We start from the raw sequence: 12,870 nt of genomic DNA on the forward strand, positions 1-12,870 counted from the left end.
GGCGCCTGGGTGGCGCAGTCGGTTAAGCGTCCGACTTCAGCCAGGTCACGATCTCGCGGTCCGTGAGTTCGAGCCCCGCGTCAGGCTCTGGGCTGATGGCTCGGAGCCTGGAGCCTGTTTCCGATTCTGTGTCTCCCTCTCTCTCTGCCCCTCCCCCGTTCATGCTCTGTCTCTCTCTGTCCCAAAAATAAATTAAAAAAAAAAAAAATGTTGAAAAAAAAAATGTTTATTTAAAAAAATATATTTATTTTGGGAGGGAAGGGGCAGAGAGAGAGAGGGACACAGGATCTGAAGAGGGCTCTGTGCTGACAGCAGAGAGCCCGATATGGGGCTCAAACTCATAAACCATGAGATCATGACGTGACCCGAAGTTGGACACCTAACTGACTGAGCCACCCAGGCACCCCTCAATAACAATGGTTCTTAAAAAGAACAAAAAGTAAAAGACAGCCATGACCACTACCAGTGTAGAATAAAAAGATAGGAAACCACACAGAATCCATCCTTTATGGGTGCTCAAATGCAATAAATACATATCATTCTCACATCCTTTCATTTAAGGTGAGATTCCAGTTTTATGAATCTAAGGATGAGTTAGAATTATGGTGCGGCTTACATTATCATTAGATGCTTCCTCTTTTACTGTTGAGTTGGACGTACTTTATATAGAATACCGTGATACATGAAAAACTGTCTTAGGAAATCATGGTGATTTTGAAATATGAATTCACAGTTTGAAGGCTGTGGGCATGAAGGCCACATGAAATGAGAATTTAAGCAACTGTCTGATTGATTTAATCTGTCCACACTATGAGTTAGGATAATTCAGATTTTTTTTCCTATCAGAAGCTTTTATATTTTTTTAATGTTTATTTGTTTTTGAGAGAGGGAGAGAGAGAGAGAGAGAGAGAGAGAGAGAGAGAGAGAGAGAGACAAAGTGCAAGCACAGGAGGGGCAGAGAGAGAGGGAGACACAGAATCCGAAGCAGGCTTCAGGCTCTGGGCTGTCAGCACAGAGCCCAACACGGGGCTTGAACTCATGAACCTCAAGATCATGACCTGAGTCGATGTTGGATGCTTCACTGACTGAGCCCCCTAGGTGCCCCTACCAGAATCTTTTAGTTGTACTAAGTGTCCAGTTAATTATTTCAACCATTCTCTCTCTCTCTCTTTTTTCTCAGTAAAGACATTGGCTAATTCTTTGTGACACAGACAATAAGATGTATTGATGTGATGGATCCGTCCAATGATCACTGCAAAATCCACTTGTAATTAAACCATAGCAACTCAACAGATCCAATTAGGCAGAGCAGTTTGATTAAGTCCACACTGTTGGTTGGTGGTCCACCGAGCCGGCACTGGAACCAGGGTTTCTGACTCTTAGAAATATTCCAGTGCTATTGGATTTGGTTCTTCTTGTGAGAGTAAAATGGCAGCCTCTGGGTCACAGTAGAAACCCACTCCGCTAGGGTCTCATCCTGGGGGCTTTGCCACCTCTGCCGCTACTCATCAGCTCTCCAGCTTACTGTGGGGCTTTCACCCTGGTGGAGATCAAGGAGCCCACACAAGGCCAGGCAGGTTTGTGCTGTGAAAAGGCGTTGAAAGTCAGTGGAGCCACATTGGGCGTCAGCCATACCATTGCCTCTTGTTAATTCTGTCTCTTGGGCAAGTTGGTTTTCCTGGGTCTTTGTTTCTTCATATGTAACATGGGATGGTTATTCTTACTTTGCTGGGCTTTTGTGATACACAAATGATAAAAGTAATCCCATTCATGATAGACCACCATGATGACCAAAACACAGCAGATACTCAACCAGATAGTTTTTGTTGTTGTTATTTGTTTGTTTGTTTGTTTGTTTGTTTGTTTATTTATTTATTTATTTTAAAAGTAGGCTTCACACCCAGCATGGAGCCCAGTGTAGGGTTTGAACTCATAGTCCTGAGATCAAGACTTGAGCTGACATCAAGAGTTGGACACTTAACTGACTGAGCTACCCAGGTGTCCCACGGCAGATACTTAAAAAATGAGAATTTAATCTAAATTAAGTTTGTATGTAGAAAAACCACTTTGCTAATAACTTATGACAGGATTTAAAAATTCTCATTGTCAGGGGCACCTGGGTGGCTCAGTCGGTTAAGTGTCTGACTTTCAGTTTCGGCTCAGGTCATGATCTCATGGTTTTGTGGGTTTGTGCCCTGCATCGGGCTCTGTGCTGACAGTGCAGAGCCTGCTTGAGATTCTCTCTCTCCCTCTCTCTACCTTCCCCCCCACCCCCACTCTGTCTCTGTCTCTCTCAAAATAAATAGATTAATTAAACTTAAAAAAAATTCTCATTGTCATTTCACAACTAATCAATAATACATGACTAAAGAAAATAGTATAACATAAAAGACCCCTCTCAGGGAGTAATATATTATATAATTGTTTGTACATCCTTTCAGGAAACCATTTAAATCTAAGACTACTTTAATTTTGTTTTAGGGGATTTATTTTATTCAAATTTTCACAGAAATAATCTTATAATTAACATATGTATTTATAAAAAGTAATGCTGTCTAGTGGTCCTTGGTATTTACCCAAAGGAATTGAAAACTAATGTCCACACAAAAATCTGAACATGGGTGTTTGTAACTACTTTATTCATAATTGCCTAAACTTGGAAACAACCAGCATGCCCTTCTGTAGGTGAAGAAATAAATAAACTGGGGTACATCCAGACAATGAAATATTATGCAGGGCTAAAAAGAAATGAGGCATCAAGCCATGAAAAGACAGGAAGGAATCTTAAGTGTATATTACTAAGTAAAGGAATACAACCTGCAAAGTCAACATACTGTATGATTCCAATTGTATGACATTCTGGAAAAGGCAAAACTTTGGAGACAGGAAAAAGATCAGTGGTGGCTATAGGTGTGGAGGCTGGCGGGGAGTGGGGAGAGGTGACTAGGCAGAACACAGGGCATTTTTAGGGCCATGAACGTACTCCATTATGACAATATAATGACACATGCGTGTCGTCACACATTTGTCCAAACCCACAGGATATACAACACCAAGAGTGAACCCCAACATACACTATGGACTTTGGATGATTATGATGTGTCAGGGCAGGCTCACCAGTTATAACAAATGTAACACTCTGACGTGTGATGTTGATAATGGGGGGATCTATACATGTGTGGTGGGGGGATATAAAGGAAATCTCTGTATTTTCCTTTCAATTTTGCGGTGAACCTCAAACATCTGTGAAAAATAAAGTGTTACAAAAAAGTAACACTGTCTTAAGCTGCTGGATCTACTTCTTGACAACAAAGAACAGAGGAATTTCTTGGGTCAGTGTTTTAATATGGTCTTGTCTCGTGTGAGGAGAATCATGCAGGACATAAAATACACTGCCAAAGAAGGTCTAATTACTGAAATGTTTTATTCATCAGTAATAAACCTTTAAGAAAGTCTGGTACTACTTAATAAAAGTAAACACATGAAAAATAAAGTGTGTAAGTACTGAGAAGTATTCGAGATTTTTTTGACATGACGTTTACTAGACACACGGCTTTGGGCAGGTCTCGAGGCCAACGTCCATGAGTTTCTTCCTTTTGAAAAATGGAGATGGTATAGCAAATACCAAGACTATTTTCAGATAATTTTTGCATAAGGTAGTGCTAAAGGGCTATGAAAACATGCTATCATTGTAAATATTGTGCAAATGTAAGGTATTATTATTATTATCATTATTATTATTATTATGAAAGGCTTTAAGAAATACTCCCAGAGCTTCTGGATACTCTTGGTCAACTCTGGCCAAAGGTTTCACACTCTTGCAAAATGTCTTATTCAGACAATGTTAACAATTTTTGGTCAGTGGCATCTGTAGACTTTCAGCTTGAAATCACCAGATATTGACAGCTCATATATGTTTTACCTGAAATTTTTATATAGTTTGAAAGTATTGTGTAAAATACCAATAGCAACTTAGGTAAAGTATTTTCAAACTTTTATTATTTTATTTTATTTTTTTAGAGGGTGGGGAGGAGCAGAGGGAGAGAAGAGAGAGAATCCCAAGCAGGCCCCATGCCCAACACGGAGCCCGATGGTGCTTGATCCCACAGCCGACCATGAGATCATGACCTGAGCCTAAACCAAGAGTTAGATGCTCAACCAACTGAGCCACCCAGGCACCCCTAAGTACAGTATTCCTAGAATAAATATAAACATTAATGAGATGCAATTTTGTGGCTGAGTGCAATTTCTGTGATTAATGATAAGCAATCAAGATTAAGGAAGGGATATAACTGCCAATGAAAATGACAAAGGGTGGTTGTAAAGAACATTCCTGTGTCTGAACGTTCTAAGAACAGTAACATAGCCCTGTATAGTTCATATGGTGTTTTCTCATGTATTATATCAGTTCATCCCTGTAGCAATCATTTGAGGTAGCAAAGGTTATTCTGCATTTAGCAGATGAACTTGAAGGCTATTGAAGTCAAATAAAAACCCGGAAAGTCACAGTTTAGTGATTAAAGGAACTGGTACTAAAACCAAGGTATTTTAATGTTAAGTCCAGTACCCTTGAAGGCAAAGACACAAAAAACATGTGAATGGGGGCGCCTGGGTGGCTCAGTCGGTTGAGTGTCCGACTTCGGCTCAGGTCACGATCTCGCGGTCCGTGAGTTCGAGCCCCGCGTCGGGCTCTGGGCTGATGGCTCAGAGCCTGGAGCCTACTTCCGATTCTGTGTCTCCCTCTCTCTCTGCCCCTCCCCCGTTCATGCTCTGTCTCTCTCTGTCTCAAAAATAAATAAACGTTAAAAAAAAATTTAAAAAAAAAACAACCAAACAAAAAACAAAAACAAAAACATGTGAACGTAAGCATAGGAAAGGGTCAGGGATGGCCCCAGTTGGCAAGAAGCCAGGACTAGCAGGATGGATAATGCATAGGACCTCAGCTGCATTCAGACCGTGTAAGGGTTGTGAACATGGACAGGGACAAAGTGCCAAGGGAGTTAATTTATACAGTCAATGATACCTATACATTTTGATAATATTTTTGGTGCAAGATTCACATATTGTAATTGACCATCTGCAGAAATAGTATTTGTCTTTTAATTGAGCTCAGTTTCATATAAAACATGGTTTTGAAGGTCAGTGAGCAAGTCCCATATGACTGCCATAAACAATGAACCTGAACTAGTATCTAAGACAGAAATAAAATCGTGAATGTAATTTCACTCGTTTTATTTGAACTTGTTGCGTCTGTTTTAATGACTGGCACTATATACTAAGTAGGTTAAGTAGGAAGCAGTAAAAATTTATGCTTGGCCTGATATTTTTGATCCTAACACACACCATCCATGTGTTGATTATAATTGCTCAGTTCAGTAGCTTGCCTGAAACATATATGCTACCAGTACAATCCTTTTAAAAAATGGAGGTTGCAACTCCTACAGTGTTTTCTCCTATAAAGGTGTAGTTTAAAAAAAATCTATTCAGGATGAAAACCTGACTTGACGTGGAAACCATTGTTTAAATTCCACTACAGTGCAACCCTTCGTTATCACTCTGAATTGGATAGCTGTCCCTTGTCAAGGTTTGCATATATATCACATGACCTTCAGTATAATCTTACTGAGAAGAATCAGAGATACCCTTTGCAGATACCCTTTGCAGGGACAGTCAGGTTTTCCTAACACCAATACCATAAAAGATATAGAAGTGTTTGTAGTCATGTAAATTGTGTGTTTATACTTAAAAAAAAAAAAGCAAAAGCTGTCAAGTTTAAATTGTAATACTAAAAAGTGAGAGAGAAGACACTGGAATGTAGTGTTGGAAGCCTTTTAACCCTGGTTCAGATTTTTGCTCTGATGTGTAATTTCTGTTTGAGTCTCAGTTCTCTCACCTGGAAAATGGGCTTAACAACCTTTATTTTGCAGAGTAACTGTGAGATTGACAGATAACCCAACGGCTGGAGGGTTGGGGGTACGTATCACCCAATTCGATTCAGCTCCTAAGAAAACTAATCCCAAATAACCAAAACCTGTTTTTAGTTGCTTCGTCCTCAAATTGACTGCTCATAAGATTTTATGTCAACTTCCGTTATTACAACAGCAGCCGTTTACATGGGACTCTGAAAAGATTGGAGACCCCGTTCTTGCCCTCACAAAAGCATCACATTCCAAGCCGGGATTTCCTTGAAGCAATCATCCCAGCTGGACATTCGGGGAACAGGTCAGCCAAGGGCTGAAGAGAGGTCAGTTTAACCCTCTGCGGCCCTTTTTAGAATCTCCCGGCTACTTCAGCTCTTACACACGCTTCCGAAGCTTTTGAATGGACCCGAGAAATTCTTAACAGGAGTTGTTACTGAGCTTTTCGTTAAAATAAAAAACAAAACAAAAAACCAAAAACCCAAAAACGTTCAGAGATGCCGAATGCAAAGACAGCAAAAGATAAAGAGGTTTCAGATTTAACTCTTAACATGCCGCCTTATTTCCAGAAAATCATCACGCCTGGCTGTTTTGAGACTGGGCCTGGGAGGGAAAGCGGCGAAAACCCTCCTGGTGGTAACACCTTGTGGGGGGCGGGGGGAGGGGTGCGCCCAGGGACAGAGCCTAGAAACAGCTGCAGAGCACTCGGGCCACACACCCCCCCCTCGCGAACGCACAGTCCAGGCCCAGGGTCCGGTGCCGGGGCGCCGCGGGCAGCGGGTTGCAGGTGCACAGGCGGGCCCGGGAGGCGCCTCGGAGGACCCGCAGCGCCGCACGCTCACACGAAAGTAGTGTGCGCGTCTACACCAAACACTTGTCCTTGTGGCCATTTTTGGCGAAGGCTGGCGGGGGCGGGGGTTGCCAGGCGCCGCGCGCTCTGCGTCTCCGCGGTGGGAAGTTACAGAACTTTCAGAACTAGGGGCGGGCAGCCGGGGCGAGGCGGGGTCCGCGGCGGCGCGCGGCCCGCGGGGGGGCGAGCGGGGGAGGGGCCGAGGCGGCGCGGAGGGTCTCCCCCGGGATCGAGCCCCGCGCCGGGCGGGCGCGAGGGAGGAGGCGCGGGGACGGCGCTCCCCCTCCGGCGGCTGCTCGCTCTCCAGCAGGGACGCTAGCCGGAGGGGTGCAGCCGCGCGCGGAGGGGCGGGCTCGGCGGCGGGCGGCGCGGCTCCTCACTGCACCAACCTGCGGGCTCCGGCTGGCTGCGGGCCGCGGCCCCTCCCACCCGCACCCCACCCGCGCCGCCGCCGCCGCCGCCGCCGCCCCGGGCCGGCCCAGTCCCAGCCGCTGCCGCAAGGAGCCGGCGTGCGGGGCGCCCGCCCGGACCGCAGCCGCCCGGGGCGTCGCGGCCACCGCGGCGCGCGCCGGGCCTCCCGGGGGCCGGCTCCCCTCCCTGCGTCCCTCGCGCCCCCGCCCCTTTCTCCCCCCTCCCCCCTCCCGTGCCCACCCCCGACCTCGCCTTCCCTCCGCCGGCCGCGCTCCTCCCGCCCGGCCGCGCGCTCGGCTCGGCTCCCCGCGCCCCCCGCGCCCGCTCGCTCCTCCTCCAGCCCCGGCCCGGCCTCCCGCGAGCCCTCCAGCCCGCTGCGCGCCGGCCGCCGCCTGGTCATGTCAGGATGGAGATCCGGCAGCACGAGTGGCTCTCGGCCTCCCCCCACGAGGGCTTCGAGCAGATGAGGCTCAAAAGCCGCCCCAAGGAGCCCTCGCCGAGCCTGACCCGAGTGGGCGCGAACTTCTACAGCAGCGTCAAGCAGCAGGACTACAGCGCCAGCGTCTGGCTCCGGAGGAAAGACAAGCTGGAGCACGTAAGAACGGCGCTCTCCCCGGGGGCCTGGGCCCGGCACCTGCCCCGGAGGCGGCCCGAGCGCGCGCGGGGCGGCGGGCCCGGGCGCGGGGACCCGGCAGGTGGCCCGACTACTCGGACACCCGGGCGTCCGCGTCCTCCCTCCGACCCGGGGCCTCTGTTCCTGCACTTTCTTGCCGGGAAGGACCGGGCTGCGGGGAGGAGAGGGGAGGAGATGCCTTTCCCGGCACTGCTTGGCCCCCCGCGCACCTCGACCCTCCCCACGGGCTTCTCGCGGGCTTCATTTGCACCGCGTTCTTGGGGCTCCCCTGCGGGGTGAGCGAGGAGGGGACCTGTCACGGCGGGGCTCCAAGGAACGCGGCGCGGCGGGGGGCTCTTAGAGGGGGTGTCTGCATGGCCTTGGGGGCTGTGTTACTTCGTCCGGAAACTGCCGGTTAGCGAATCCGTGAGGGTGCCGCCGCCGGCCACCCGGCCTGGGTCCGCGCACGAGCCGGAAGAGTTTTCTGGAGCCTGCCCTCTGGGATGAACAGTTGGCGATCTGCTTCTAGAGCCCAACTAGGGGAGGGCGAGCCGATAGATCGCCCAGATAGATCCCCGGGCACCTGCAGTGGGCAGGGTGGGAGCCGGAGAATGGGGACCACCGCTCGCTGGAGTGCGCGCTTCGCCGGAAGCGTTCCCGGCACTGGAGCTGAGCCCCTGGGGCTCGCCATTCTGGAAGGGGAAAGTCCCTTTAAAGAGACGTTTAGTGGATCCACAGTTTCCAGCCTGACCCATCGGCATCTCCTTAAACCAGATGTTAAAATGAAACTAAGAATTATCTCAAGAGTGCAGCACCACTAGCTCAGGAGAGGATGCTGTTCCTTCCCGCGGAGATGCATAAGCCAAACTGAGTGTTAGCGGAATGTGCAGGCTTCCTTGTATTTGGGTCACATCTCCAATTATGACGGAAAGATAACTTCCGAAACTCACGCATTTCATACCGCTGCACGGTCCTGACTCCTATCCGTACCCCCCGCCCCCAAGGGCTTCTCTTCCTCTCCTGGGCTTTGCAGCAACACCTGGCTTCCCGAGAGGAAGGAGTATTTCTCCAACAATCTGAACGGAAGGTCTGTGCCTTTTCTCTCAGGGCCTGATTAAGTCCCTTGAAAGCTCTGGTGTAAAGCTTTGAGTTGGGGAACCGGCTGTCTTGCGGGTGGAAAACCATTTCCTAGTATCAAAAGCATGTCTCACATCCTTAAGACCAGGGAAGTAGCTGGTTTCTAGTTGTTTGAAAGGCAGCAGAATCCGCTTAAAAATGCGAGCTCCAGAAATGGCACGGGAACCGGTGGTTATTAATGTTTAAAGGGGGGCAAAGAGCATCTTCATGGAATTTGGCTCTTGCTGTTGGTATGGGATGTTAGGACCAGGGAGAGTGGTTCAGACTTAAGCAGTAGTAGAAAAATCTGTGTTTCCGTGTGCATTTGCATCTTGTACTTTTAGCTGCTGTTTCCTTTCTTCAGTTCGTGAAAACCAGTAGTGCACCCTTTTCTGTGTACATCTCCGTGAGTCAGACACTGCACACCTTATACTTCAATGGGTCCTCACTTTTATGTTTCCACTGACAGTTTCAAGTCCTACCAGGGAGGGCCCTGGCACCCTTACCTTTCTGGATGAGTGCAGGATGTTCAGCCTCTCTTGGGGGTCAGAGATCAAGGAAAGGAAAAGTCTCCTTGTTTAAAAGCATGTGAGGACCATGCTTGCTTCTTCACTCAGATGCTCCGAAGACAGCATTGCATTAAAAAAAAAGAAAAAGAAAAAGAAAAAAGCCACCTCATTTGTTATTTAAATCAGCCTAGCATTTTTGTTTGCTCTCTCCAATACATTCCACAAGACAGGTATTCTGTTTCTGATGGTTTTCTGTGTATCTGCTTTCAGTTAGAAAGGGGGCTTTACTTCCAGTGAAATTTTTTTGTGATATTCTCTTGCTCCTTTGAAACATCTGCATTTTAAATGAAATAGTATTTATGAATATACAATGAGAGAATTAAAATTTGCATAAAAATGTAAATTTTATTTGAATTCAAGCTCGGGGTGTCTGTAATGTATGTCTTCTGTTGTGGTGTGCTATGTTTCAGATAGTTCGATGTTAATTTCTGTTTAGATATTTGAAATTTAAAAACTCATAACAAATGTAACCTAGCATATTGAAAATGTGATGTTGACTTTATGATAGACAATATTCTGAACATATGTGGCACTACAGAGTGTCCTAAGAAATTCAAAAGTGACATATGGTAGTTAAAAAGAATCCCATCAATCCATCTAATCAAATGGATAACCACCATTTTTTTTATTAGGTTAAAAAGTGAGTTAATAATTGTGATGGAGATCATAAGCACGAAAGCAGCCTACGTTATTTTGCTGGTGTTTTAAAAGCCAATCTAGTATTAAGGGCATCATAAGTGGTGGATTCACATACACACGTATTCAGTCATTGCTAACGGGATTCCCTGAAATGAAACGTGGCCGTGTGTGGACTCTGTCCAGACTTCAGAGGCATTGCTCAGTCTGAAAGTCAATAACACGATACAAAGGGACAGCTGAAGAATATACTTGCACCCACTGAACTAAAAGGGAGGATAATTTCTCTCTCCTTTTCTGGTTTAAAGGCTGCAAGGGCTAATCCCCAGGCTATACCAGCACCTGAAAAGATCCATGAATTGGTAAAGGATAGGAATACTAACAGCCCATCCTTGAATTTGTCTCTTGGCATTTGTTGTTCTGTACTTAAAATGAATGCCCATTAAGAAAGAAATGCTTGTGGGGGAATTCTTGCATTCTTTTTTTTTTTTTTTTTTAACTATTTTAATGTTTATTTTTGAGAGACAGAGCACAGGGAGGAGCAGAGTGAGAGGGAGACACACAATCCAAAGCAGGCTCCAGGCTCCGAGCTGTCGGCACAGAACCCAACGTGGGGCTCTTTCTCACTAACGGTGAGATCATGACCTGAGCCGAAGTCAGATGCTTGACTGACTGAGCCACCCAGGCGCCCCAGAATTCTTGCATTCTTAAGTCATGATGAGAAGCTACAGAGATTTGTACCATGAATTCTGGGCTTTGAATTCCACTGGGAAATTTCAGGAAAAAGTAAAATTGCTGACCACACACAGAATGTTTTCTTATTAGCTGCAAATAATCCCCGTGGTTCTTAGACTCTTTTGCTTCTTTTTCTGCCTCACCATGCCTGTGGCTTTGGAAGGCATTAGGTTTGATAAACAGTGGAAGTCTCACGTTCTGTAGGGTCCTCTGTTACTTTAGGTATAACATAACAGGGAGGGATTATGGTCTAGCAAAACAAGAGGAGCAGGGAGCCATTCCTTTGACCCCACCCCCCCTCCCCCAACCCACCCCTGTTCTGTCAGCCCGCCCTGGGGCTGGGTCACCTTAAGGGTAATGACTTAATACGGTTTGACTATCTTAGAGGACACTGTAACAATAATGTTACACTGTAACAATAATGTCTCACGGTGGCATATGCCGTTGGCACTATTTTGTTGCTCTTGTTGTTGTTCAGAGTAGGATTGTTGCAGAGGCTACTCTGCTCGCTTGCCTGGTTTTATGCCAGTTGTACGTGTAGAAGTTTCCTGATGCCATTTATGGAGATAGGAATGCCTTATTTTCTCTCATGCTTAGCTCTTGCCAAAGTGCAGTTAAGAGTAGGGCTCTGGGTAGACCATCTCTTATTAACTCTGTGATCTTAGGCAAAAGACTCTGAGTCACCAGGGTATACATTCACATTCCTCCTTAAAGGAGTCACAGGTTTCCTGGGATGATTCAGGGAGACCATCCATGTGTCTGTTGCAGTGACACACAGGCCCCTGACGCTAGGGGCTCAACACTGCAAAGGTGTAATTTACCTCCCGTATCTCATCCGTGCATGTTGGCAGGTTCTCAGACCCCATTCAGACTGCTATGACAGAATACCACAGATGGGGGCAGCTTACAAACGGTGAACATTTCTTTCTTGCAGTTCTGAAGGTTGGGAAGTTCAAGATCAAGTCACCAGCAGATTCAGGGTCTAGTAGGGGGTACTTCCTCTTTCATTGATGGCTGTCTTTTTGGTCATCTTCTCAGGGTAGAAAAGGCAAGGGGAGCTCTCTGGCGACTCTTTAATAAGGCCACTGTCCTGTTTATGAGGATTTCAGCGTCATGACCTAATCACCTCCCAGAGACCCCTTACCTCCCGATGCCAGCCCACTTGGGGTTAGGTTTCAACCAAGAGTTTTGAATAAACACGAACATCCAGTCTACAGCACCAGGGGATTTTCCTCATCTTAGTTGCCTGGCCTGGGGGAAGCTCCATCCTAATACATGTTCTCAAGGCAGTTAAAGAGACGGATGGTAAATCACGTAAAATCTCTCGGTGCTTCAACCCAGAAGCAAAACATCCATTTGACTCCTGTTGGTTGGCCACAGACAGTTTTGAGGCCAAGGCTTGCTTCGAGGAGGTGAGGAAGGGAGATCTGACCAAGACCCAGAAAGAAGGGAAAGAGAACATCCTTGACCAGCTGCATCCATGGAGCCCTTACCCTCCACCTGAGAGCTTGCAGATGTCACATTTGAGATCAGCCTGCCTGCATTATAGTCCTGGACCCAGAGTATATGGGTCTTTTGGCCAGCAAGGCCAGCTGACTATCTTGGGCTCTTTAGGCTGCCTCTGCCTGGCCTCCAGTCTATCCTTTGGGACCCTGATTGTGCTCTGAGCCAGGGCATCCTTGTTTGTGCCCTGCCTGGCCACCCTGAGGCTTGCTCTTTTTGTTCCCACTCTCTGTGGACTCTGCTAGCAGAAAACAGCTCTTTGCTCTGTCGCCAACCCCTGCTTTCTTTCCCAGCTCTGTGCTGGTGGAATTAAGTCGAGCGATAGTTCATTTATCTGCATGATGGCTCAGAAGGCCTATTTAAAATGGAAAGAGAAAGCAGAAGGGAGAATTTGTAAAGAGTAAAAGGTAGAAGAATCTTTAATGTACATGCTTGTAGTGAGCCTTAGGATCTTGCTTGGTTTAGTTGAGTGCGTCACTTAAAAAAACTGTCTCCTCTAAGTGTGAATATGCACCTGCT

General features: G+C 47.0%; 1 protein-coding gene and 1 long non-coding RNA gene across 3 annotated transcripts in view; one reads left to right on the top strand and one right to left on the bottom strand.

Annotated features, from left to right (window-relative positions):
• Nucleotides 1-1,294: 1,294 nt before the first annotated feature.
• Nucleotides 1,295-2,929, bottom strand: LOC131496257 (uncharacterized). Its single transcript, XR_009254401.1, has 2 exons — nucleotides 2,818-2,929; nucleotides 1,295-1,584 (listed from the first exon to the last, which is right to left on the bottom strand). It is a non-coding gene; the product is annotated as an uncharacterized LOC131496257 (long non-coding RNA).
• A 4,563-nt stretch (nucleotides 2,930-7,492) lies between these two features.
• Nucleotides 7,493-12,870, top strand: part of PLD5 (phospholipase D family member 5) — a 422,454-nt gene continuing 417,076 nt past the window's right edge. The window contains exon 1 of one of the 2 annotated variants that reach the window (XM_058701959.1): nucleotides 7,493-7,774. In XM_058701959.1, the coding sequence (XP_058557942.1) occupies nucleotides 7,586-7,774 (189 nt within the window). In that variant the 5' untranslated portion in view covers nucleotides 7,493-7,585. The remainder of the gene's footprint in view (nucleotides 7,775-12,870) is intronic. The other variant, XM_058701958.1, reaches the window with a different exon arrangement.

The sequence above is a fragment of the Neofelis nebulosa genome, chromosome 15 (genome assembly GCF_028018385.1).
Source record: "Neofelis nebulosa isolate mNeoNeb1 chromosome 15, mNeoNeb1.pri, whole genome shotgun sequence".
NCBI classification, from domain to species: domain Eukaryota; kingdom Metazoa; phylum Chordata; class Mammalia; order Carnivora; family Felidae; genus Neofelis; species Neofelis nebulosa.